Source organism: Sinocyclocheilus rhinocerous, unplaced genomic scaffold (assembly GCF_001515625.1).
Source record: "Sinocyclocheilus rhinocerous isolate Xijiao unplaced genomic scaffold, SAMN03320098_v1.1 scaffold993, whole genome shotgun sequence".
Classification (NCBI taxonomy): domain Eukaryota; kingdom Metazoa; phylum Chordata; class Actinopteri; order Cypriniformes; family Cyprinidae; genus Sinocyclocheilus; species Sinocyclocheilus rhinocerous.
The window spans coordinates 617550-644826 of NW_015639771.1; the positions used below are offsets into that span (position 1 = coordinate 617550).

General features: G+C 37.2%; 2 protein-coding genes across 3 annotated transcripts in view; one reads left to right on the forward strand and one right to left on the reverse strand.

Annotated features, from left to right (window-relative positions):
- The window catches only part of LOC107751728 (coiled-coil domain-containing protein 85C-A-like), a 39496-nt gene extending 22566 nt beyond the window's left edge, over window positions 1–16930 (reverse strand). Inside the window, exon 1 of the mRNA XM_016567479.1 lies at window positions 15802–16930. Coding sequence (XP_016422965.1) covers window positions 15802–16507 — 706 coding nt within the window. The 5' untranslated portion in view covers window positions 16508–16930. The remainder of the gene's footprint in view (window positions 1–15801) is intronic.
- A 2887-nt stretch (window positions 16931–19817) lies between these two features.
- LOC107751730 (HHIP-like protein 1) lies at window positions 19818–26453 on the forward strand. 2 transcript variants are annotated; one of them, XM_016567480.1, is made up of 9 exons: window positions 19818–20397; window positions 21757–22403; window positions 22485–22628; window positions 22754–23082; window positions 23228–23354; window positions 24306–24451; window positions 24618–24699; window positions 25415–25497; window positions 25795–26453. In XM_016567480.1, the coding sequence occupies exons 1-9, from the start codon at window positions 20107–20109 to the stop codon at window positions 26352–26354; spliced, it is 2409 nt and encodes an 802-aa protein (XP_016422966.1). In that variant the 5' UTR covers window positions 19818–20106; the 3' UTR covers window positions 26355–26453. The 2 variants fall into 2 exon arrangements, with proteins under 2 accessions (XP_016422966.1, XP_016422967.1); XM_016567481.1 differs by lacking the exon at window positions 19818–20397 and adding an exon at window positions 20952–21117.
- The last annotated feature ends 824 nt before the right edge of the window (window positions 26454–27277 follow it).

Sequence of the window (27277 nt, forward strand, 5' to 3'; positions counted from 1 at the left end):
CAACGCAGCGAACACGTGTTATAGCCTAAATAGAAACTCTGCCTACACTTGCGCCTGTTAATCGTTTTTTATTTTATATTACTTCTTTTGTGCAATAGATGAATAACAATTTATTTGTTTTAGATATTTTATGTTTAGATATTTCTATTTTGCGGGAGTCCCGTGAATCATTTTATTCTCCCGCATCCCGCACACACACGAGTGTCTACCCGCCCGCAGCAGCACTCGCCCATCTTGTCCCGTGCTGCACTCTGTTGCGTCGGGTCTCGCAGGAGCAGGTCTCTAATCCACTGGCACTTGACTCGACAGTGCCTGTGCTACATCCTTTTTAGGTCTCTAGATTATAAAACACTGCATTCTGTCAGCAATGTAACGCGGCAGTAACGTATAGAGACCTCGGCTTGTAACAATACTCTAATTACTATTTTGAATATTATAATGCGTTAAATTACTCCGTTACTAAAAAAGTAATCAAATTACAGTAACGCGTTACTAAGTAATGCGTTACTGCCCAACACTGGTCGTGCCCCCACCCTCCGCCACTTACACAAACATCATGCACACTGCCTTGGCAACCACACCTCGACCCTCATGAGCAAGACACATCCCTTGATGCTCAGTTGAGAACCAGAATGCAGCAGTGCCACATGACAGTCTGTGCATTCTTAATGTAGCTCAATTAGCTTTCATTAAAGTAGCTTACATTCACTTTCTGAAAAAAAAAAAGGTACAAAATCTGTCACTGGGACGGTACACTGTCAATCGGTACACCTTTGTACCACATTTACCCCTAAAAGGTGCATTTTAGTACCCTGAAGGGACATATTTGTACATAAATGGCACATATTAGTACCTAAATCAGGGGTCTCTAACCCTCCAGTGTCATGTAGAGTTTAGCTCCAACCCTAATTAAACAACACCTGAACCAGCTAATCAAGGTCTAACTAGGCATACTAGAAACTTCCAGGCAGGTGTGTTTAAGCTAAAGTCTGCAGGACACCGGCCCTCCAGGACCGAGTTTGGAGACCCCTGACCTAAATTATACATATTAGTATCTTCTGAAAGGTACTACCACCCCAGTGACTTCTTGTGTACCTAACCTCAAATCATGCAGCTTGTTGAGAAGAGGTGATCAGAGTTGTGAATACTCACCTGTTTGACAATAAAATGGGTAAATAAAAACTGTATCTAGTGGCTAAAATATCATATTTCTGTGATATATAGTGGGATCAACAGGACTGGGTCAGCCTAGCAACCACCATATCAACCACTCAGCAAAAGCACCCCAGCAATCGTATAGCAACACCTTAGCATTGTGGTGGCAATTTTTGCATTGGCGGGTACTGCTCTAGTGGATTAAACCTTCATTAGTATTTTTCATATGGAAATAAAGCTCAATTTTTTTTATTTTTTTTTTATTGTTTAGGTCTTTACAAATGATAACTGCCAAAAGTCTAAAAGGCATTTGCACTATTTTCGGTGCCCTTATATGGTAAAAGATCATAATATATCGAACGCACTTCAACAGCACAGCAAAGTCGTAATTACTATTATTGGGAAACTTTCTATAAGCACAGAGTTTCAGAGTTGGAGCGTGTCAGAGAAAAAACATGGCGGACGCAACAGATGCAGCACCTGTATTGACAGTATATTTGTTTAAATAAATTTGCCTTTTAATTTACGATAAAACTAGCTAAGTTGTGTGTACAAAATATGATAGTACTGTACAATTACGGTATTCTACTATATAACTATTCAAATTACAGCACCTGTATGAATTGAATAAAAATACACCCAATGCACATTCTTTATTCATCATTTTATAAATGAAGCGTCAAAAAATCTTGAGCACCGAATTTTTTTTATATAAAAGATACATCGCCTATGTCACGAATCAAGTCCATGGACTTCCGTCCGATCGCCACCAGAGGTCACTCATCCATCATATTGACTCTCTCACTACACAGACTCTTACACGTCACCATGGACTACATTTCCCATCATCCATTGCACTGATTGCACACAGCTGTAACCAATCACACACCCTACATAAGCCATGGACTTCCTCTCTCTCACTGCAGAGTTTTGTATGCGCATATCGCTAGTCAGTGATAGCTACGTTACGGAGCCTGCTTAAGTTTCCTAGTCTTAGCTTAGTCTTGCCTTGTCTGTTTTCTCTGTTCTGATCACTGCCTGTGTATTTCGAATTACCCCTTCGTCTCACCCTGTTTGGATACTGTTTACCCCTCGCCTGGATCATCGCCTGTTTTTCGGATTTACCCCTTGGATTACCCTGTTTGGACTTTGTTCGCCGGAGATCGACCCCACGCCCCTTCACTGGACTATTCTTGTGTCTTGCCCTTAATATATCTGTTTGCCATCGTCTGACCCTCGCCTGTTTTGACCACGTCCCTAAATAAAGCTTGCTAATGGATCCGCCTGTCTCACGTCTTGTTTGCCCGTAACAGCCACCTTGCAAAATAAAGTGACTTGAATGCAACTGAACTCGTAAATACAAACTCTCCAGGAGGACTTTAACACACCAATAATGGGGGACAACTAAATGTCTCTTCTTAAAGGAACAGTTCACCCAAAAATAACAATTCTGTCATTTTTACTCATTCTCATGTTGTTTTACACCTGTATGCTGTTTATTTTTTCTGTTGAAAACAAAAAGTGACATTTTAATGAATCTTAGCTATTTTCCATACAACAACAGTTCTCAAGCTATTTAAACTTCAAAAAGGATCAAAAACATCATACATCATAAAAGTCTAAATAAAATTAGTCCATGTGTAATTTTCAAAGACTCCGGAAGCCATATGTTTGTTTGAAACAGACTACACATTTATGTCACTATTCTCTCCAAATGTCTTTATGATGCATTTTTATTATTATTATTATTATTATTTGGGAAAAACTGTATAAAATACTTCAAATATTCTCCTTTGGCATTCCAAATAAAAAACAACAACAGCATATGTAAATAATAATAGTAAATAATGACAAACTTTTCATATTTGAATGTATTATTTTATACATCCCACTGTTAGACAATGCAAATCAGTTTGCACAGTCCATTATGAATGCAGCTGAATAACAGCAAGCAACATTTATGGCAAGAAACAATAATAAAAACTGCTTTTTTAAAGATTCCTTTGCTGTTCCACTCAACCCACTGCTGAGTGTCTAATTAATGTGCTTTATTCTGCCGGGGTGCAGAATTCGCTTTAAATGCAGTTACTAAGTAATTTTTGGATGGACTATTGCCATTTTGCCGACTGTGTTTTTTCAAGCAGGCTCTGAAAGCTGTAATCATCTTACAGCAGAAATCTATAGATTAGCAGAGGGGCATATGCTCGCTCCCACTACATTTCCCCCTGTCTGCACTATTGCCCTCTATCCATTCTGAACTCAATGTTTGCCCTTTTAAAGAGGTGTAAATTGGCCAGGGGTCATCTGTTTGGTTTACTGAACTCATAAGAGTGAATCACACTGTGTTCTCTTGGTGAAGAATGATTGCACAGTGTGCATTTACTGCCAGGTAATTGCCACCATGAGTTTTGCGAGTGACTTTGGAAAATGCACAGCAATAAATGTGCCCACGGCAATGCCATATTACAGGCTTATCTGGTCATATGGTTATTTTATCGTTTATCTACAGTCTTTAAAACGACATCAGGGAGTAAAGCACTTAATGGCGGTGAAGGAAAAGCAGAGCATGTCTCCAGACAGCACGCAGGGGAGGAGCCATCAGAGGATCTGCTGATACCTCACTTACCATGACTGTGAATGGAGAAGATCACAACTGCCATGCTCGGAATGCAATCCTAATGCAGTGCTTACTGCCTAGTGGTTTTAAAAATAGAATGTGAAACAGTATGTAGTATGCAACAACAAACATTCTAAATAGCAGTATGCTGCATTGTTACAAGTGAAAGATAATTGGTTTAAAACTCATTTTTTAACAGATATTCACAATTTCTACTTGAAAGTTGAATACTATGAAGTATATAACTATGGATGGATGTAAAATATAAATAAAAATAATTGTTAGGGGTAAAAAAAAATTTTTTACCCCTAAAAGGTACATTTTATGCATTTTTAAAAAATACATAAAATAATCAAATTTAACCTAAATTTGTACAAAAATACTTTTAACTCTTCAATCAATGAAAGACTGGTAACACTTCCAGATCATTCGCCTATCTGAAAATTGAAGGTCAAATTTAACACAGTGCACTGTGGGATTAGACATTATGGGATGCACATTTTGGCATGTGCAGTTTGTCATGCAGGTATTCTATGCATACAGAACTTGCAGACTCTGCACATACAGTACTGCATTCTAAAAGAAGTTTGTAAGGTAGTACGTCATCCACTTTCTGCTTACAGTAACTAATGCATTGTTCTCATCACACAAAGGAAAAGGTACAGAAAGGTAATGATAAAGGAACCCATTTGTTTGTATACAGCTATGCAATATGGAAGCTGTGCATTTAAGGAACTAAGCAACCTTTTTGTTTGCTTGCCTTCAAATGTACTTTCAATGACTTAATGACAAATAACCTTGTATTATCCACTACATCTGTCTGGATGTATTATACATGATAAAAGATCTTAATACAGACAGAAATGACTGAACACACGCCCTCTGAAAATATGCAGACATGAGCAAAGTTCAGCCCAACTAACAGTGATTTGAAGAATCTCTGCTTTCTTTTTGCTCTACAGTGAAAGGAAAAAAAAAGTATGCTGCATTGTTACAAGAGAAAGATAATTGGTTTAAAACTCATTTTTTAACAGATATTCACAATTTCTACTTGAAAGTTGAATACTATGAAGTATATAACAAAAAAAAAACAATTAAATAAAACTTTTCAGAAGCTGTGCATTTAAGGAACTAAGCAACCTTTTTGTTTGCTTGCCTTCAAATGTACTTTCAATGACTTAATGACAAATAACCTTGTATTATCCACTACATCTGTCTGGATGTATTATACATGATAAAAGATCTTAATACAGACAGAAATGACTGAACACACGCCCTCTGAAAATATGCAGACATGAGCAAAGTTCAGCCCAACTAACAGTGATTTGAAGAATCTCTGCTTTCTTTTTGCTCTACAGTGAAAGGAAAAAAATAGAGATTAATAGAGACCAAAAACTCGAGAAAAAAAAAATTAATTCTGAAAAAATCTGGAATAACAACACATTCTAGAATTAAATTTAAAAAAAATCTAAATAAAAATGATCCGAGTATATTTCTTCAGAATGCACAGGGCGTATCATCAACATTAAAAGTCAACACAGGGGTTTTGGGGTCTCGCAGCTTGCTGCAGACTTGGCTTGATTCAAAAATTGAGCAGTGAATAAGCGGATGGTGGAACACAGCTCCGAGAAACGTGTTGGGAAGATAGACGGCATACCAAGGTATTGATAAGAATGTATCCTAGCAACAAGCCCCAGTGTTTGACTAAAGGGCCTGCCAGTGCTTTAGTATTACACCTCCAGCCTCTGCCAAATGAGCTTTCTCTTTCCTTCTTTCACTCTCTCTCTGCTTTTCTCAGCACACACACATGAATTCAGCATGCACAGACTGCAGTGCAACTCGTACCAGAAGAGGAAACAGCATTATTCCAGTATTTTCTTATTCAAATATTCTTTAACTTGGAAACTCTCAGTTTTGTGCGTGATCTATATGCTGTGCACATGACTCACTGTTTGATTGCACATCTTATCCTGAGAAATCACATGATTATTGGGCAAACAGATCACACCCATAATGAAGGAGGAATCTCAAAACACTCTTACAGATCGCATGATATAGATTAGATTCCTCTACTTGTATGCCATTAAGCATTTCATGTATTGGAAGTAGGGTGTGTGTTTTAAAAATCCCTGCACACTTCCCTCCATACTAAATAGGTAAAGGAATAATTTGAGAGAAGATGTTTAAAGGAATAGTTCCCAAAAAATGAAATTTGCTGAAAATGTACTCAACTCTCAGGCCATCCAAATGTAGATGAGTTTGTTCCTTCATCAAAACAGGTTTGGAGAAATTTAGCATGACATAACTTGCTCACCAATGGATCGTCTGCAGTGAATGGGTGCCGTCAGAATGAGAGTCCAAACAGCTGATAAAAACAACACAATAATCCACAAGTAATCCACACGACTCTTGTGAAGCAAAAAACATTTTTAACTTCAAACTGTTCCTGCTAAAAGACCTCTATCGATAATACTGCTGACTCCAGTGAAAGTTGTCTCGTCTGAATCAGGAGAGAAATATGCACAGATCAAGCATAGAAACAAAAAACAGTTCTAAACAAATATGTTAGGAGGGAATTTCATTGAAGGAAGTGTTATTATTGATTATGGAAGTATTTTGGCCAGATGCGACAGTTTGAAGTTAAAAAAATTATGGATTTGTTTCTTACAAACACACCACTTTTCGTGTCACGATATATTAATTGATGGACTGGAGTCGTGTGGATTACTTGTGATGTTTTTATCAGCTATTTGGACTGCAGAAGATCCATTGGCAATCAAGTGATGAAATGCAAGATTTCTCCAAATCTGTTCTGATGAAGAAACTCATATACATAATGGATGGCACAAGGGTTAGAAAATATTGAGCAAATTTTCATTGTTGCGTGAACTGTTTATTTAAGTCATCTCTAAATGTGGGCCTTTACAGTTCATGCATGAAGTACAAGCAACGATTTTTTTAATTGAATCTAACTGGTCAATGACACAGGAAGCAGTCAAGATGAGAGTTTGACTATGGCATCTAAGATTTTAAACCATATTTTTTTTTGGAGGGGGGGGGGATTATTGAGGCAAGAGTGACCTGTTTATGTACTTCCACCTACAACAAAAACTGGTATAGCAAGGACAAGTATGTCATACAGGCAATGTATTCTTGTGCTATTTTCTCTCCCGTGAAGTATGAAGTTTCCCCCTCAAGGTGATGATCTGTAATTCAAGCTGGCATGTGAGAAATTACAGTTTCTTCACCAATGAAGGAATCTTTAAAAACCCACGCTATTTTAACTCTCTTGTACCATGTTCAGTCATGGAAATCAACGTTTGTTAAAGCTTCCTCAAGGACAGGTGCGCTGATGACAATGATTTCCAAATACACTTCCCCTGGGAAACTACAAAGATATCTCACAAGACAGACCTGACAGTTTGAGACCAACAAGTCTTTCAAAAAGTACATTTTCCAAGCTAAACTTAATATTTAAAAGTGCTTTCTAACCCCCAACCCTAAGAATTAAACTTCAGCATGCAACTCATTACATCGAAGAAACCTCGAATAGTGTGACTTATTCACACTATCATGGTGGCAAGTTGTGCATAGTCAAGCAGCACTTAAAACTTTCTTCAAAAAAAGGTTAAAATGTAGTTTCTGGAATAATATTTACTCTATGAAGTGTTAGTAGTACCACAAATGCAGTGCTAATGACAAGTGCATGACTCACAAAATCCAGGAAATCAAGTACTGATTACTGATTCGCTTCACTTGTTGCACAACAATGGCACATTAAACCCATTTGACAATTCATGAACATACCATTGAAATATCTTCTTAAAGCAAATACAGTGATTACACTGATGTCACCCGACTTCATGTTCTCACAAGTTTGTCTTTACAGAAGAGCGGAAGGAAAGACTACACTGTGTCTCTAAAGTCTTCCATCAGAGAGGGTTGAGAATCAGTTTAGATAGTTGACCGCAAGCATGTCAATGGAATAAAAAAAATTAAGTAGAAAAGGGGCAGGAAGTAAAGAACAGGAAACAGAGATGCGCCAGAACTAGAAGACGCTCTCATGCCTGAGCAGAATGACGTTATGGCTTTATTCACTTGTGGTCTTTGAAGGACTCTTTCCCCTTTGTGCACTAAACAATACTGTCGGACAGATGGCTCAAGCGAACCGAGGGCGCACAACCTCACACCCCCTCTAGACAGTGGCAGGGGTCCGTCAGCCCCACTCCCCCTGTCTAGAGTGGAGGGACAACATAGAAGGACAATAGTGAGAAAGATCCATCCAAATACCTCCAGAGTGGTTCAAAACTGGTGATCTGCAAAATTGTCTGGATCTCGACAGTGAACAAAGTATTAGCAAAGAAAAGGCAGCTGATTTTGATATTAAAACAAACAGGAAAGAAAATATATAGAATGCTATAATCTGCTTTTCTGCACAAACAAAGTTGTTATTGAATGTCAAAAATGTATGAAGCACAACTAATAAAACTCCAACCATGTATTCTACAATGAGACACAATATAGGTGGGTAGGTGCTGGAAGAAAACTCCACATAAGTCACTGGAATATCAAATTATTGGGAGACCATTATCCCATGAAAAATAATTCAGCAAAAAAAAAGACTCATTCATGCTTGGCTAGTTTCCTCCAGAGGTAGCATGCCAAAACAAGGAACCTGAGTCAACAAGATCTGTGCAATGGAGCTGAAATCTGACCTTCCCCCTTTGACATCAAGGAGTACTTTAGGACCCGGGCTGCACTCTGGAAAACACTGACCCATTTCTGAGCTGGCATGGAAAAGTGGTCCCATTAAAGGAACATCAATTCACATATGCATTCTAAGCTATTACAGAGGAAGTCGAGCACTAGTACTTATACCATAGAGCCGGGATTTTCAAAGTCAGAAAAAAAAACAGCGCTAAAAATGCAATTAAAAAAGAAAATAATAATAATAATAATGTTAAAATAAATAAGTGTAGTAAAAAAAAGACATTATTACTCTTTTGTAGATAGATTTCTAGAAGGCTGCAATAGAGTCAAAGATAATAAATAATACATAAATAGATAAAATCATTAAGAAGGTAAAATAAGACATTATTACCATTTTCTAAAAAATAAATGCTGTCTAAAGACTGCTAGGAAATCATGAAATAAATCAATATTAATAAGTATTCTATCAACAGCCATAATTTTGTTCCTCTTCAGGTTTATACAATCTTAAAGTAAGTCTAATGGTGGGTAGAAATAAACCCATTGTCAACTTAATAGAAACTAAATATATTTCCAGATAATAATGTACACATATAATTTTTTTCCCACATGTATAAATTTGGGTTTCTGCATGAAAGTATATAGTTGCCTTTATATTTTAGAAAGGGAGTCTCTTACAAGGAGATCATCATATTTCGGGGTCCACTGCATCAAAAAGTTTGAAAACCCACTCCTTAAAGGGACAGTAAACCCAAAAATTAAAGTTCAATCAATGATAAAATCACACATTACTTTTTGTATAGTGGAACCCAAATGTCCTATCTAGCAGAAGTTCATGTACCAGAACATGAATGAATAACATCTTAAATTTCGCTTAAAGTTTCTGGAGCTTGACAGCTAACTGGCCAAAATCCAGTATTGTTGTATGGAAAAGAACATTCTGTATGAGGACAAAATGATTGCCAAATTTTCATCAGTTATCCCTCTAAATCCAATAAATATGAGAAAATAGCCCCAAAATCCTCCACAAACATCACATGCTGATTGCATTCCCTTCATGTGGTCCAGAAACCCAAACATATTTCCTCTCAGTCATCTCACCCCAGGTGCCCTCCAGTCTCCTGACTCACTATCTCTGAATACAAACAGAGCTGCCCCCATCCAGCTCCACAGGATCAATCAACCAGCTGATAATTACTGTTGCTATGGAACTCACCACCTACTCAGTGCTGCCACCCGCCCCGTGACCCCCTTTCCATCTACTGCCTTCATATTTTCCACAGGGTAAAAAAGAGTAAGGGACAGGAAAGTGAGCGAGAGCAGAAGAGAAGGAACTGAGGTAGAGTGTTATACAAAACAAAACCTAGTTTTTTTTTTCTCATATGACTGGTTAATTAATTCAATCTGGACGTTCTTTGGTTTCGGTGGGCAGACATTTCAGGCTCGTGAAGGCATGTGTAAATTTATTTTTTCAGTGGTGACTTCATTACCTTCCATCTGTTCAACTCTCTGACAGGGTTAACCAGTTCACCGACCACAGCTGATGGCATTTCTTCTTTCCATGCATCCAGAGTACAACAGAATTCAACAGTTAAACACTGATCCCCCACCCCTTCGACAGTATTCACTCAGTAACAATGTGAAACTTCCACTATTGTTGTCATGGAATGTAGAAACTCTGGACAGACAACTTTTTAAATACACACAAGTGGCAGAAAAGAAAACTCATTTGGGATGCTTCATTTTAATACTACAAAGCATCTATAGGATGGGCACACTAGCAAAACATTCAAAAGCATTATGGGAAAACAACATCAAAAACCAACATTAAACATTTAGTTCACTCAGATTTACATATTTTAAACCAGTGTGATTTCTTTTCTTCCATAGAATACAAAATTGGACATTTTACAGGATGTCTTACAGGATTACAGATATTTTTTCCTTATAATGTAAGAAAATAAGGACACCAAGCTATTAAAAAAAAACTGTTAAAGTAACTCATAAGCTATATTTTAATTCTTATGAAGCCATATTATAGTTTTGCATGAGAAAAAGAAATGTAACTGGATATTCAATGCAGTATTGTTTTTATACTATTATTAGTATTATTGTTTTAGTCATTTAGTCATTTTTATTAGTTTTTTAAATATTGATATTGACTTTATTTGTATTTCATTGTTATGTGCTTTTGTCATAATTATAGTTTTTTTTATATTTGTCATTTATATTTTATTTCTTTTTTATTTTAGTAATTTTATTTAGTACTTCAACTTCAACAAGGCGACCTTTCAATTTATTCATCTAATATTTAAAGTTTTTGCTATAAGTTTTTGCTATGTCAGCTTTATTTCAACTAACAAAAACTATTTTTGATAAAAAATGTAGGCTATAAAACGTTTTAGTTAACAACTACCACACTGGTTCAGAGAAAATACATTCAGTTAAACATTTAAATGCTGTATGGTCATTCATACCCTTAAATAGTAATCATCAAAATGACATCAACGACACTAAATATTATTCATTCTCATGTGTCTTGTGACCTCAATGATGTCAAGTCTACCACAATGCACCTTTACACACCATGTACCAACACAATGAAGCCTAGGTTTCTATTGAGGGCAAATTCTGTACACATTAACAGACTTCTGACATTTCTCTACTGAAATTCTCTAAAAGATTATTCCAAAACTAACCGATAATCTCTAACGCTTTCCGTTTCATTCTGAGCAGACGGCCCTTTCCAGGAACAACCAGGTCAGCTTTAACCATCGGCAATGTGCTGAAGGCTGGACTGCCACAGGAAGTTAGGTGTGATTACGTTCATTAACTTGAGAATCTGATTAAGAAGTTTATTGAGAGGATTCTCCACACGTAAAGATCATCAATGAGGCTCTTTTTCACATTTGCACCATCCTTCTAATTCACACTTAGACGATAGATGCAAATCACACCACATCAGTGACTGCAAAACCACAACACTGTACACAAAATTGAGAGACTGGATTATTAAAAAAACATATTTTATTTACTAAAGTCTTGGTGTATAAATCATAATATTTCTTTAAATCACAGCACTAAACACCATCTTCCCCTCAGCCATAATCATCACTAGCACTTCAGAGTTGCTGGTCCCAGAAGACCATTTTGTAAATGTCAGCGGACTGAAGTGGGACGGCCCAATTACAAGCCCATTTACAGCTTGCTTGGGCAAAACCGCCTCACAGGGACTCACATGCTTCATAAGATCATTATTATCTTTATGAGGCAAAGACAAGCAGCAGGGAACAAGCAATAACATGGTAAACTTCAGATTCAGCAGAACCAAAGACCCCCTCCGACGAGTCTGAGCAGTTGGGGAGGTGCTCTCCATCGCTGTTTGTTTTTAAAAGAACAATGGTTTGCACCAACAGCTCAAGATGTCCTCAACCAGGACGCACACTTGCAGAGTCACTCGACTTGCTGGGTCTGATGCAAAAACAGCTTTTAATTTTAGTATTGCTTTGATATTTACTGTTTGGTTACCACCTGAAAGCATGACTAAACATGAACTGACATGGGAAATTAAAAGGTGCAGGCGTGTCATGCAGTTTTTGGCATTCCCAGGAGAACAATTCAATTATCTCACAGATTACTTGAGGGAATTCATGAGTTCCCATCATTGGTAAAGAACTGTGAGCTATCCACAAAACTGAATTTATATGTATTGTCAGTGAATAATAAGACAATAGTTTTAAATGCAATTCAAGTTCAATCAAACAAAAGAAAACCAGGGGCTTTTTTCAAAGGGGTGACCTCCACACTGAAAGCTTCACTCGTAAATTGGGATCTGTTTTATGACAAGCCAGACATCTGTACCTTTGAGTGGCGCAGAAGGGCTCTAAAGGCCTGATGAAGGGTCTTGAATGGGGGCAACTGAAGGCCTTTTCACTCCAGCCGTGGGAAGAGTCAGGGAGAAGTGTTATCTGAACTCTGAAACAGAATCTCAACCCCAGCCACTAAACCTTCAGTCCATTGGTGGCTTGCTGGGGGGCCAGAGTCTTTTCAAAGCAGGACAGAACCACTTTTACCCTTCAAAGAGACAGATACATGACCTCAAAGTCATGTCTCAGGATGATGTAACCATAAAATGATTCTGAACAAAATAAAAGTAAAGTAATATGGTGGATTACACTTAAAAGGGATGGTTCACCCAAAAATAGTGCATCCAAAACAACTCAAACAATTGATTTGATATTTTTCACTATTTTCCACTCAGCTTTTCCATTTTAATGCAAGTCACGTACGAAAGAATAGGAACTCTTCACGTTCTGTCTATGTGGTATGGGGAGCAAGAATGTTCTCCTGGTTGGTTGGCAGACCAAGTTGGTTGTTTTGAGTTTTGTAAACAAGGAGAGATGCAACCTGTGGCTCAGATTAACTCATCGGGGGCTGAGGCCTGGGAAAGAGAACGCCGGCCAGCCTAATCTCCCTTCCTGACTGAACACAAGCTTAAATGCAACGCTACTATAGTACTATTGTCGTTTCCCATTGACAATATTACAAAAGAACACTGGATTTCAACATTTTCTTTGCAAACTTTTCACATGCAATTGCAAGATAGTCTCCTTGTGACATACAAAGTCACAATTATATTTATATATTTTTCACTATGATGTGAGAAACAGGCTTCCATAAATTCTCAAGTGAACAGCTTAATAAACTAGACAAATTAGCCTTTTTGGATTTTCTTTAAATGACTCCATACACGTGACTGACAGCATGGATGCTATGGCATGTCATGATGGGAGAAAGGTTGGGGGTGGAGTTGTAGCTCGGCAGACAAACTAAGGATCACTGAACAATCAGATGAAAGCAGCCTGGCAGGCGTTGATCAAATGACTGGCATCTGAAGACAAGTGCAAACAAAGGTCTCTGTCTAACAGTATATGAAAGCCTGAAATAGGAACCCAATGTTCTGTAACACTGAATAATAAAAATATCACATTTATATACTTTTAAAAATCATTTTGAATATCTGCTCACATCAAAAACACTTTTGAGTAAAAACACCAGTAAGCAAAAAAAGAATAAAAAAATAAAAACATTCTTATCCATGCCAGGCACTTCCAGCTGACATTATCAGCTGTAAATAACAGACATTTTTCTGCTACAGCTGCATGCCGCACTAGAGGTAAGCTTGTCATCAATCTCCTGTCATGTGGCGGGAACAAGTTAAGAACCCTACTGTTAGTCTTGAGTGAATCTTGCTGATGGAATAGGCCTGTCCTGCTGAGTGAATATGTCTAATGTGTACTTTTATTACAATAGAACGATTCATGTTCTTAGCAGATGCATTTCACTATTATGCACAGGGCTCCTATCAGAGAGTTTTTGAAACTTTGCATTGAATTGCATGGTAGCATTCCACATTAGTAAGTCATTTAAAGGGGTCATATGATGTTGCTAAAATTAACATTATTTTGTGTATTTGGTGTAATGCAATGTGTTTATGCGGTTTAAGGTTCAAAAAACACATTATTTTCCATATAATGTACATTATTGTTTCTCCTCTATGCCCCGCCTTTCTCACCGCAGAAAGCTTTTTTACAAAGCTCATCGGTCTGAAAAAGTGAGGTGTGCTCTTATTGGCCAGCTATCCAGTGCATTGTGATTGGTCGAATGCCTCAAGCGTGTGACGGAAATGTTACGCCCCTTAACATACTGTGATGCCGTCTCCCAGCAGACGAGACAAAACCAATAAAACCCATTACAAATGAGGCATTTGTTGCATCCAGTGGGGCATAATTACGGATTATAATGACTTATACTGTCGCGTAATATTTACGCGTTGCGCTGCGTATCGCGCTGCGTAAACCTAAAACCATGTCTGCATTTGTGATCGAAGAAACAACATATTTTTGCGTGAACATTTGGGCGGCGTTATGCAAATTGTGACGTAGACATGTGGGGGTGTGTTAGAATGAGCCGTTTTAGGTAGGAGTGGTTGACTCTTAAATTTTATAAAGAATATCTCTTTGGATTTGAGACTTTAGTCTTTGCAACTTTACAGATCTTCTTTATGCACCAAGAGCTTGTAACACTCCAAAGAGAAAGGAAAAATTGAAATCGCATCATATGACCCCTTTAAGACATAAGTATCTGCTAAAATTGAAAATTGCAACGCAAATAACAATTGTTAAGATCCTATTTCCTCTGTGTAAAATTCACCCACCGAGAGGCTGAATAGGGGAAACCAATGTACATGTAGCCGTGAAATAAAAGGAACAAAACAAACTGCAAGAAAGAAAGAAAGAAAAATAGAAAGAAAAAAATCTGTTATATCCTCTGACTATTAGTTTTATCCACAAATATATATATATATATATATATATATATATATATATATATATATATATATATATTAATGCTGTTTTCAACATTGAATAATAAGAAATGAGAAATGTTTCTTGCCAAATAAGCATATTAGAATGACTTCTGAAGGACACAGAAGACTGGAGATCTAATAACTGCTACTTTTAATCATTAGTGTAGATAATTTTCAACTACAAATTAGTTTCTCAGCCATTTGTTAGAATTAAATGCCTGTGTATCTGATGTTTTATTGACAGAACTGACAGTGTGCACCAACGTCACAAGGCCAAGAGTGTATTAAATCCTCATTAGACTGGACTTCTTGGAATGAAGGAATTAGCGCAATAGCATCTGTAGCTCCAGCCTGTTCAATTTAAGTTGTTGACCATGTGTTAATACTGACACATATTCAAAGTAAACCTGAAGCCACACTTGCCTGTATAATCTGTTTCCCTGGAAACCCATGTAAGTCTCAATCACTGCATGTTACTCACTGGCATAAAATGGTGAGATTCCTTTTCTATATTTGGATGCCAATGCACACAACTGCATAAAACTTTCCAAGCTAAAAGGGATGTTTTGTTGGTCATCTATCAAAAGTTATGACTGAAACGAAGATACGTTAAGAAAAGTAGTTTTTCCTAACTTTTTACACTTTAAATTAGTCAAATACTATGATTTACTAAAACTATTTCAAATTCTTGATTTACAGAGTACTTTTTGTTCATGTTTATTTATTTTTTCTATTGCTTTGCAGGGGAAAAACACTTCTACATGTTTGAGACCATTTCAGGTTTGTGATACCAATACTCTATTAATGCACAACCCATATTCCTACACCATATTCTTGACTGAATAAAATTCTGCACTTTCTTCATGCACTAGATCTGCTACAACACCATCATTTTGGAGAAATATGGGATGCTTTCCACAAAACCATTAATCCAAGAGTCCAAACTCACCGTTGAGCCCATTTGGTATGCTTCTGAGAATATGGTTGGTTGATAGATCATCCATAGACCTCCTGATAGACATGATCTTTCCCTCTGAAGGTTTGTGAATATGGCTGTGGTGGTGATCAGGGCTTCCAGCACTGCCCGTGCTGGAGGTACTGCTCCCATCTCCAACATCCCTCACAGTAGCAGAACCTCCGTTCAGATTGGTCAGACTGGATTGGCTGTCTATGGAGCTCCTGGATCCGGCTCCATTCCTCTCATCATCCAACATGAGGATGATCTCCTTTAGCTCCACATTCTCTCTCATCATACTCTCTTGGTTGGTTTCTAGGTCTTTCAGTTTTTGTTGGAATATACCAACCTCCTTCCACACAACACTGGCAGTGTACCTGCCAAATCTCTGCCATTCCCTGGACAGCTTCTTCCCTTTCTGCCGATCATCATCCAAGAAACAGCACAGTTCTCTAAGCTCCTGGTTGTCTTCTTGCAGTTTCTGGTTGACCTCCTTCAAACTCCGTATTTCGTGGAGATGCACTTGTAATCTCCGATTGACGTCCTTCATCATGTTCCCGTGTTCCACCATCAAGTTGATCTTTTCACTATTCACTTTTCGGAGTCTCCTAAGCAGCTCCTCTTTGCTACATTTAAGCAGTTCTTCATCCGATATCTTACTTAAATCATCCATTGGGACGTCTACAATATTTTTTGCCATATTCCTGTCGTTTAAAGTGGTCTGACGCGAGAGATCTGGTCACGATTTTCTAATCACTCCTTCGCGAAAACGTAGCAAGCAATATTAAACTCATAATTAAAATTAATCCAGTTTATTCGAGGTATAAAAGCAGAACTCCGCAACGAAAAAACCGTAACTGACCCAGATCAGGAAACACTATGCCGCGTTTGATATAAATTCCTCTTCTGTCGTTATTTCATGTTTATTTCAGCTGGAATCTCCTCTTTGATGTGACTCTCCGGCCGCGCATCCAACCGCTGAGGTTGATGAATGGTGAGAAAATGCGCCTGTACTTGCGCATCAGTACGCGACGCTTTCGCCGCATTGCCTGCTAAAGTTACTAGCTCTTCCTATAGGGGGCGCTTGACGACTCAAAAACCCCAATTCACCTTTTAGCTGCACTCAAATATCACGTTTTTGTCCTGCTAGACATGTATACGGGAAAATGTGTATATTTATATATAAAAAACTGTACTGAGATATATATTGTGAATAAAAAGGAAACACAACATTGGGATAAAATGCACTAAAATAGTATTTGACATTGATTGAGGAACTTGCTGAGTGTTTCTGAAAACAAACATAAATAAGAAAGAAAGAAAGAAAGAAAGAAAGAAAGTTTTTTTCCACTTGCACGTGTGAATATGATTAGCCGTTAAAGACATTTGGAGATTCAGAATACACAATATTGTAAGCTGGTTATGCACATAAAAGTTAAAGTATTAAAATAATGTTGAAGGATTTCTGAATAAAATGGAAATCTGCACTCATTATTATTATTATTATCATCATTACAATTGTTTTAGAAATGCGCTATCCAGTAATATAAAATTACTGTGATTGATCCATCCCGACCCAGTTTCAGGCACGACCTCAACAATAAATTACATGTAATGTAAATTAACATTAAGATATTAGATACAGAATTGAATTTCATTAGGGCCCCTTGGCCTCACAGAGAGCACAAACTGTCCATAGGGGCCCATGGCCTAGGACCCTGGCTACTATTTTAGAATGTAAGCCTACCAAAACACATTTTCATTCACAGTTTTTAATGCTACAATGCCCATGTAGATTAAAGTAAGAAAAGGGCTCTGCTGCTAGGGGCAACATGGAATAAGGGGTCTCAAAAGACATTTGCCCAGGGGCTTCTCAGTACCATGATCCCCAATTGAAACACATGACCTCATCCAGATAAGATTACAAATAGTTTAATAAGCATAAAAGAACTGTACAACTATTCATTGGCAACGTCATTGACACATTAAGTATAAAACCAATAATGTGGTGGTATTTATAGCACTACTAAGTACTTGCTTGCACCACTTGAGATGCGTGAATGACACTTGATAGGGTTGAAAACAAGCAAACGAGTGGTAGGCATGTTAAAGCCAATAGGAAATAAGTAAAATTCTGGTCCCAAAAGCAGTTCATAATTTTTATGTGAATGTAGCTCCAAAAATAGCCACCAAGCTTGCTGTGAGAATTCAAATGGGGCTTAATTTCGTTAATAATAACTTTCTGTTACATTTTTTTGACCTATTTTTAAACAATGAAGCATGGAACATTCAAGTGGATATTAAAGACTAGAGCAACATCAGACAATTGCCTATTCATATGTTAATACATCCTGTAATGTAAATGAATGTATAAGAAAATTTAAATATAAAATGATCAGAAATCACTTAAGCCTTTTAAAAGCAGATCCCACTTAATCTGCGTGGGTACTGAATTTGGAGTCTTCTAGGGTTGTGGTGTGAACACATCGCCATCTAGTGTCTAAAATTACTTTACGCTCACATCAGTAATTGTTACATGGTATCAACATGACATAGCCATTAATTAATCAGCTGAAATAGCAGAAGAGCTGATGAGAGATTCATACAAAAACAAACATAATGGCTGGAACTGAACCAGAGACTGCAAAGAGCTTGCAGAAAACATTCAAAATGAAAAAATAAACTGCGGACACCAACACATAATATCAATAGTATCCATGGGAATTCTAGCTTACATAACCTGATTCTATTATTTCATCAGGAAAATAAACTAGAAACAGACAAACTGCACAATAACAGCCATTAACCAGTATGCAGCTACTTTTGTTTCTAAAATGTTTCCAATACAGGGGTTAAAAAGTCATTCAGAGACCCCAAACTCCTTAAACAATACTAGAACTGATTACAAACAAGATTGAAGCTTCATGTCTGCATGCTCATTCAGATATATATATAAAAAAGATTAAATACAATTAACATTCATATCTAGTTTGTGCATACACTACGCACAACCAGTTGTCTTATTTGCTTTACATATTTTCATACTTGGGGTCACACTGACTCAAAACATAACAAAAATGTTACTATCCTGGATAATAATCACCTTTCTGAAAAGTTCAAAAATATAACTATTTCACTATACTGGGTTTTAATTAGGTCAGACAAAAAAAAACTGCAGGTAGAAAAACATGTTTTGTTTTGGAAGTACTGTTTTATTTTATTTATATTTATTTTAACAGGACACACTGATACACCAAACAGTAAGGAAGTAAAGCTTATTTCAACAGAACATGAGTACAAACTGAGAGTATCCAAGTGTTTGAAATACTACTGGTAAACTATGATTACATAACAGAAAGAACAGATGGAACAAAGATTACTGTTTTACTGCAGGTAGAAAAACGTTTTATTTTGGAAGTACTGTTTTATTTTATTTATATTTATTTTAACAGGACACACTGATACACCAAACAGTAAGGAAGTAAAGCTTATTTCAACAGAACATGAGTACAAACTGAGAGTATCCAAGTGTTTGAAATACTACTGGTAAACTATGATTACATAACAGAAAGAACAGATGGAACAAAGATTACTGTTTTGTTTCCACACATTCAAAGCTAGTGCTCTAAGCCTCATTTTCTGTTGAGGGGACTTTACTTTCTGTTTGGTTTATGTAATAACAACTGTTAATTTAATCCACTATTTTCTCTTCAAATTATGTCAGTGTGTTAGTCTGACCTGACATGAAAACTCAATGCACAAATATAATTAATATTTTCTGCAGACATGCACTTTTCAGAAAGTTGATTTGTTCAATTTCACTCCAGCAATTTGAAACATGTTAAGATCATATTTAATGTTAAGTAGGTTTTGGGCTAAAGAGGGGCTTTAAAGGGTTAAACTACACATTAAAGCTGTGGAAATGAGCCAATTTGATCGTTCCTATGGCGAACTCCAACATAACACACGTTTGCTGTTAGACATGAGTTACAATTGGAGAATTGCGGTTTGGACCTGTGTGTGTGTGTCTCACATCTGCTCAGGATGTCAGACACGTCTCGTAACTCAAACATGGAGAAGATGGTTTAGTATGATACAGGTCCAACCGATCTGCGATTCGTGTTTAGTCGCTACACAGTAAATAAGACGTGAATTTGTTTGGAAATGGTTGATAATTAAAATCAGAGCAAAGTGCACGACTACATAAGTCAGCGAGGACACACGCAGAGTAGGCTATCCTCGCCATTGCATAACTTTTACTTCCATATATCTGAAGTTGTGCGCCAGGATTTGAGCGCTATGTGGTACTTTTGCGATATTTTCGGCCATATATGGCAATCGCCGTTTGTTTTGTTTTATTTGTTGGCGTTCTGGGTCGCGCCTGCGTTCCTGCATCCGCAGTGTTTGGATTTTACACCTCCCTTTCAGCCTCAACAAGAACTTCAGTTCTGTCAGATGTATAAATACTTAGGCTGCTGTGACTATGCCAGAGACCAAGAGCTGATGGCAAAATACTATCGGATAATGGATAACTTCGATTATTATGGATATTCGAACTGTGCAGCGTATGTTCAAGATCTGCTCTGTCAGGTAAGTTTGGTCGACAGCACAAATCTGAAACTTTTTTGAAACACATTTTTTCTTCTGCTTGTAAATGTACTCGAACCATTATATGTTCGCCTCTCAACACGTAGCCTACCGCAATTTGCAGCCATAAATTGTAAACGATGGTTCCCAACAGTCTGCCTGCCAGCGTTGCCATTGAGTTGAAATACTGTTGTTTGGTGAGGAGCCAAATGAATGTCACTAGTAATCACGAGGAATCTCTTTTGGCCAATATGAACAAAACTGAACCAGCAATGGTTAAAAAATCCATATACATGACCAGTCATGTAAATGAACGCACAAAGAGCATATTTAAAACAGAAAAACATAAAACTTTTTTTTTTTTTTTGTAGAAACCAAAATACATGGTTTTGTAGAAACCAAAACAGTCTTTGACTAATTTAATGTATCCGTGATCAATAAAAGTATTAATTTCTTATTAAAAACATATTGTATATATACAGGTGTGCGCATAAGTGGTGCGCATGCGCGTCAAAAAAATGCGCTTCGTAAATAAGTCCAGACTGTGCTCATTTGCGTACCGACATGGTTGACAGTTGCTATCACCGTTATATATCGACTAACTGTAATACTGTATACGATTTCTATTCAAACTGAATGCGTAAATCAAAGTTATGTGCTGCCGGTTTCACAGCAAAACGCAAACCTTACATTTCGTTCACTGACGCGCTTCACTCAGCAGCGATAAGTAGCAGCGCATATGTTTACTTGCCGGCAACCCGCCAAAATAAAAGCATGCTGATTTTAGGTTTGAAAATAATGAAAATTCATTAAAAAAAAAAAAGTAAAAAAATTGATAAAAATGAACAAATGTAATATTATCATTGTATTTTGAAGTGTATTATAAAATAATTGTATTTTTATGTAATATTCACTTTTTATTTAAAAAATATAACAGTATTATCACACTCTTTATGATTTAGTTTATTATGTTATTTAAAAATACAAAATAAATAAAGTGCAGTAATACTATTATCACTATTATTAATTATTTAATTTTTATAGTTATATTTAATGAGTCACACTATGTGCAGTGTGAGCACCAAACTAAATCTCCTGGTGCTCTCATGAAACAAACTGCAAAACTTATGTGCACCCCATATATATATATATATATATATATACACACACACACACATACAGTATACATAACACCATAGCAATTGCTAGCAAACAGGGGTCACATGGGGACTTAAGTGGTTAAAGTGGTTGTGGTTTCTCAGACTGTTGAATGTGGGAAAGCAGACATGACTTGTCAAATCCATTGCTTGAGGCCATCGCAATTCAGTTACATCCCCCACTTTTCCTGTTTCTTTTCTTCAGGAATGCTCTCCATACGCTGCTCACCTTTTTGATGCCGAAGTCCCCAGCACACCCTTACGGACCATACCTGGACTCTGCCCGGACTACTGCTCTCAATTCCATTCCAAGTGCAGATCCTTTCTTACCTTGTTGTCTGACGATCCACGTCTTCCAGAACTTGAGCATGACCAGCGCAGACTTTGTCAGTACTTCGAGCTGGATGACCCAGATTACTGCTATCCTCATCTGCTGAGCAATGAACGGTTGACTAAAAATCTGGGCCGCACCGCAGCAGACTCTGACGGCTGCTTGCAGCTGTGTTTGGAGGAGGTTGCCAATGGACTTAGAAATCCTCTTGCCATGGTTCATGCCAATGATGGCACGCACAGGTTTTTCATTGCTGAACAAGTTGGCCTGGTCTGGGTATATCTTCCAGATCGATCAAAGCTTGAAAAGCCATTTCTAAACATCACTAAGGCTGTGCTGACATCTCCATGGGAAGGTGATGAAAGAGGCTTTTTGGGACTCACCTTTCACCCTGACTTTAAATACAATGGGAAGCTGTATGTTTACTACTCTGTTGAGGTGGGCATTGATGAGAGAATTCGTATCAGTGAGTTCCGTATCTCTTCTACGGATATGAACGTGGTTGACCACGGTTCGGAAAGGTGAGCGGTTTTATTTTGACCCTATGCTTTCATATTGAGTTCAGAGCATCCAATACTCCCTGTGTCTTCATGTCCCCTCAGAATCATTTTGGAGATCGATGAACCTGCTTCTAATCACAATGGTGGACAGCTTCTCTTCGCCGATGATGGATACTTATATATCTTTACTGGGGATGGTGGAATGGCAGGAGATCCATTTGGGAAATTCGGAAATGCACAGAACAAGTAAGTTAAGATGATTAGTCTGGAACTCAACTCTGATATTGTACAAGAAGCTAAATTCAGTTTGGTGCAAGAAGGACAGATTGCCTATAATAATTGTTCTTCTCTTATCTGGATGTTACTGCTAGATCTGCCCTTTTGGGAAAGGTTCTGCGCATTGATGTAGATGACAACGAAAGGGGGCCACTGTATAGAATCCCACCGGACAATCCGTTTGTGCATGAACCCAATGCTCGTCCGGAGGTGTTTGCCTATGGGGTGAGGAACATGTGGAGGTGCTCGGTAGACCGAGGAGATCCGATAACCAAGGAAGGAAAAGGACGAATCTTTTGTGGGGACGTGGGCCAGAATAAGTATGAAGAAGTAGACATTGTGGAGAAGGGCCGGAATTATGGCTGGAGAGCAAAAGAGGGCTTCTCTTGTTACGACAAAAAACTCTGTGCCAACAGCTCTTTAGGTGGGAATACAGTTACTCCCAAAGTCAGTCCTTCCAATTCTTAATGTTTGGAATAAAAGTAATGAATTGTGATTGGATGGATGGATGGATAAGTATCCTTTTCAACCCATGAAGTCTTTTACACTATGTACTTTTTTACTTCTAGATGATGTTCTTCCAATTTACGCATATCCACACAAAATGGGTAAATCCGTCACAGGTGGATATGTTTACAGAGGCTGTGAAAATCCCAATTTAAATGGCATGTACATATTTGGAGACTTCATGAGTGGGTACGTATTGACATATATGCACACACATACCATTTAAAAGTCTTTTTTAATATTAATGCTTTTATTCAGCAAGAAAAAATGATTGAAATTGATTGAAAGTGACAGTGAAGACATTTATGTTTCAAAAGATTTATATTTCAAATAAATGCTGTTCATTTGAACTCTTTCTATACATCAGAAATAATAAAAAATAAAAAATAAAAAAAAATTCACGCTTTTAGCAGGGCAGCTGTTTTCAACATTGATATTAATAAGAAATGTTTCTTGAGCACCAAATCCGCATATTAGAATGATTTGTGAAAGGATCATATGACACTGAAGACTGGAGTAATAATGCTAAAAATTCAACATTGCCATCACAGGAATAAATATACATAAAATAGAAAACAGTTATTTTATATTGTAATAATATTTTACAATATTATAGTTTTTATAAGTGCAGCCTTGGTGAGCATAAAATACTTCATTCAAAAACATAAAACATTCTTATTGACCTTATTAAATTCTTATTGATTAGTGTTATTGTTGTGATAATACCTGAGGTCTAAGTTCTTTTCAAAATGACTTAATACTTTTTAACTAAAGGGGTCATATGATGCGATTTCATTTTTTCCTTTCTCTTTAGAGTGTTACAAGCTCTTGGTGCATAAAGAAGATCTGTAAAGTTGCAAAGACTAAAGTCTCAAATCCAAAGAGATATTGTTTATAAAAGTTAAGAGTTAGCCACACCTACCTAAAACGGCTCGTTCGAACACGCCCCCACATACCTACCTCACTATGTGGGAAGATTTGCATAAAGCCGCCCAAATGTTCACGCAAAGAAAGAAAGCATAACTTTTATTCTCGCTGAAATAATGTTCTTTTTAGCAGCATCATATGACCCCTTTAACTAATACTTTTTAAAAATGACAAACATTCTTTTAAATGTATGAACTGTATGAATTTCCACAGACGCCTGATGAGTTTAAAGGAAAACAGAAACACACGTAGTTGGGAATACAGTGAGATTTGCATGGGAGTGGGTCTGACTTGTTCATTTCCAGGGCTCATCAACAATTACTATCCGTACATCATTTCGTTTGCAGAGGATGAAGCAGGTGTGTACCCAGAAATGCTATATGTTCCTTTTTCACACTTTATATACTACATAAAAGAGTTATTATCGCCTCCTAGTGTACAAAATTCTTTTTAGAGCTTTATAATAATTTGATAAATAGGTAATGTAATCTAACTTGGTTGTTTTTTGTTTTTATTTGTGACCAGGTGAACTCTATTTCATGTCTACTGAAATACCGAGTGCGACATCTCCTACAGGTGTTGTGTACAAGATTGTTGATCCCTCAAGGTATTCATTTTTTATCATTCATGAAGTAGTCTCATGGTGTGCAAAGATCAGCTTGTGTTGCCTCTTAACAGACTTTACTCTCAAAAGATGAAAAGGCTGTGTTGGCAGCAATATGTGCTGCTGCTGTTATCTATCTCTCTCTCATGACAATATTTTGACTTGTTCCTCCCTTTCTTATAAAAAAAAAACTGGCCAAAATCTGGGTTACAGTGAAACACTACAAAGGAAACGAAAGGGACCAATCCATAATGTTAAAATACTCCCTGTTTTAATATAGCCACAAGATGTAAACAATATGCATAGTAACATGATTTAAGTCTAAAAATGTAATTACTAACCTTTTTCTGTGTAAAGCTACCTCCATTTTTACAACTACATTGTGACAACGTAACACCTAAAACCCTAAAACAGCCGTAAAAATGGCGAGAACTATTTTACAGCTCAAATAATGCACAAGTTTTAACAGAATATAAGTGCTTTTTATACAATTCTAAGCTTCACATTTTTTTAATTAATCCTTTAAAAACTGGCCCCCATTTACTTCCATTGTAAGAGTCTCACCTTAAACTGGATTTTTACTTCTGTTAAAGAAAACAAGAGACAAGCTGAAATAAATTCTGTGGTAATCAACATTATTAGGCCACAAATTATGTAAACTGAACCCAGAATATTCATTTAAAGAAATTATTAAAATGCTCTCCCTGCTTTATTACAGACGTGCACCCACAGGAAAATGTCATTATGAGCCACTTTCAGTTCGTGTTAGGAGCAATCTTATACAATTCAAGCCAAAGGAAAGTAAGTTGGCTGCTTTTTTAAGAGATCTAGTAAATCTGTACATCCAAAACAGTGTTTTTGTCATCAAGCTATGTGCCTATGTGCTCAAAATATTTCATTTTTAGCCAAATATGTAATAGATTGCCACAGGGATGATGTATTTTTGTAGGCCAAGCCGGAAGTTAGCGTTACCATGGGATGATGGAACCCGAAGTTCAAAAATACCAACTCTTTTCCGAGTTTTAAGACTCATTCCTGCGGCTCTCTATAACAACCTGATTGTGTCATTGATTTTTGAGAAAATCCCTCTTTTCACAGCACTAATAGGAGTCCATGTTCCAACAAAGCATCCCAGACTCTCAAATCTAGAGGAACCTCCTGACACTGGCTCAAAAGACTGGCTTCAAGAGCTGCTGGACAGCTTAAGAGAGCAGGACGAGCAGATCACCCCCACACCATTCACCCCAACTACACCCAAGCCCCTCAGGACATCTAGGCAGAGGAAGGCTAGACGCAGGAAGGGCAAGCAAAAGAACGGAGCAGTGAGGTTGGTCGGGGATGGAGAAGGTCGGAGGGATCAGGGAAGGGTAGAAGTATATGTCAATGGGGAATGGGGGACCATTTGTGATGATCTCTGGAATACCAAGAATGCCATAGTGGTTTGCCGACAGCTCGGGTTCCTCCATGCACTCAAGGCTGCCAAGCACGCTGAGTTTGGAGAGGGGACGAGCCTGAAGATTATTCTGGATGATGTGCAGTGTGAGGGGACAGAGGAAACTCTCTTGGACTGTCAGCACGCTGGGATTGGTACACACAACTGCGCTCACTACGAAGATGCAGGAGTGATATGTGGAAATTCAGTTTCAGGCCTGGAGTAATCTGAAAAGTTCTGAAACAACCTTTTTGTTATTAGTTGTAGCACTTAGGTCTACCTCATCTTTACAATACAGAAGACATATGGACTATAATAAAATGTGACATTTGAGTTTAATTTTTATCGTAAATACGCATTCATGTTCATGGTTTGATGCTCAAATACATAGACCTATGTGGATGTTTTAATTTGTCTGAATCAATGAAGTTATGCTATCCAATATATGACGTCATTGCATAACTTTTGTAACAGTTAATTTACCATCATTCATTCACAAATAAATTCAGAATGATAACGTTTTTGTGATTAACAACACAAAACGTAATGAGAAAAACAGCATGTAGCACTTACAACTTAAAGGGATAGTTCACCCAAAAATGAAAATGATTGGCGGTAGCCATTGACTTCCTTAGTATGGGAAAAAATACTATGTAAGTCAATGACTTCCGTCAACTGTTTGGTTATCCACATTCTTCAAAATATCATCTTTTGTGTTCAAACAGAAGAAAGAAACTCATACAGGTTTGGAACAACTTGAGGCTGAGTAGCCTAAATTATGACAATTTTCATTTTTGAGTGAATCCCTTTTAATGTCTTGGATAGGTTGCTTTGTGTATTTTGAAGTACTTTGGAGTACAATATAAATACCATTGTATATGAATATGGTATTCATATATGATCTGTCAAAGTAGGCTACCATGGTATTACAATCTTGTACCATCACTTTAAAACTAGCTAACGTTAGTTCCCTGTTGTGAATAGGGCACACACAACAACTGGCCATTCTAGTTGTTTTGTTCTTCTTCGTCTTCTTTATATTTTCTCTAAAGTTGTTAGTTAGATATTTTTTGTAGCAAATTCGTTTTGTTGTTGGTTCGTTTACTTTGGTAAACATTTGTAGCTAAATACGCCATTAAAAAAGATATA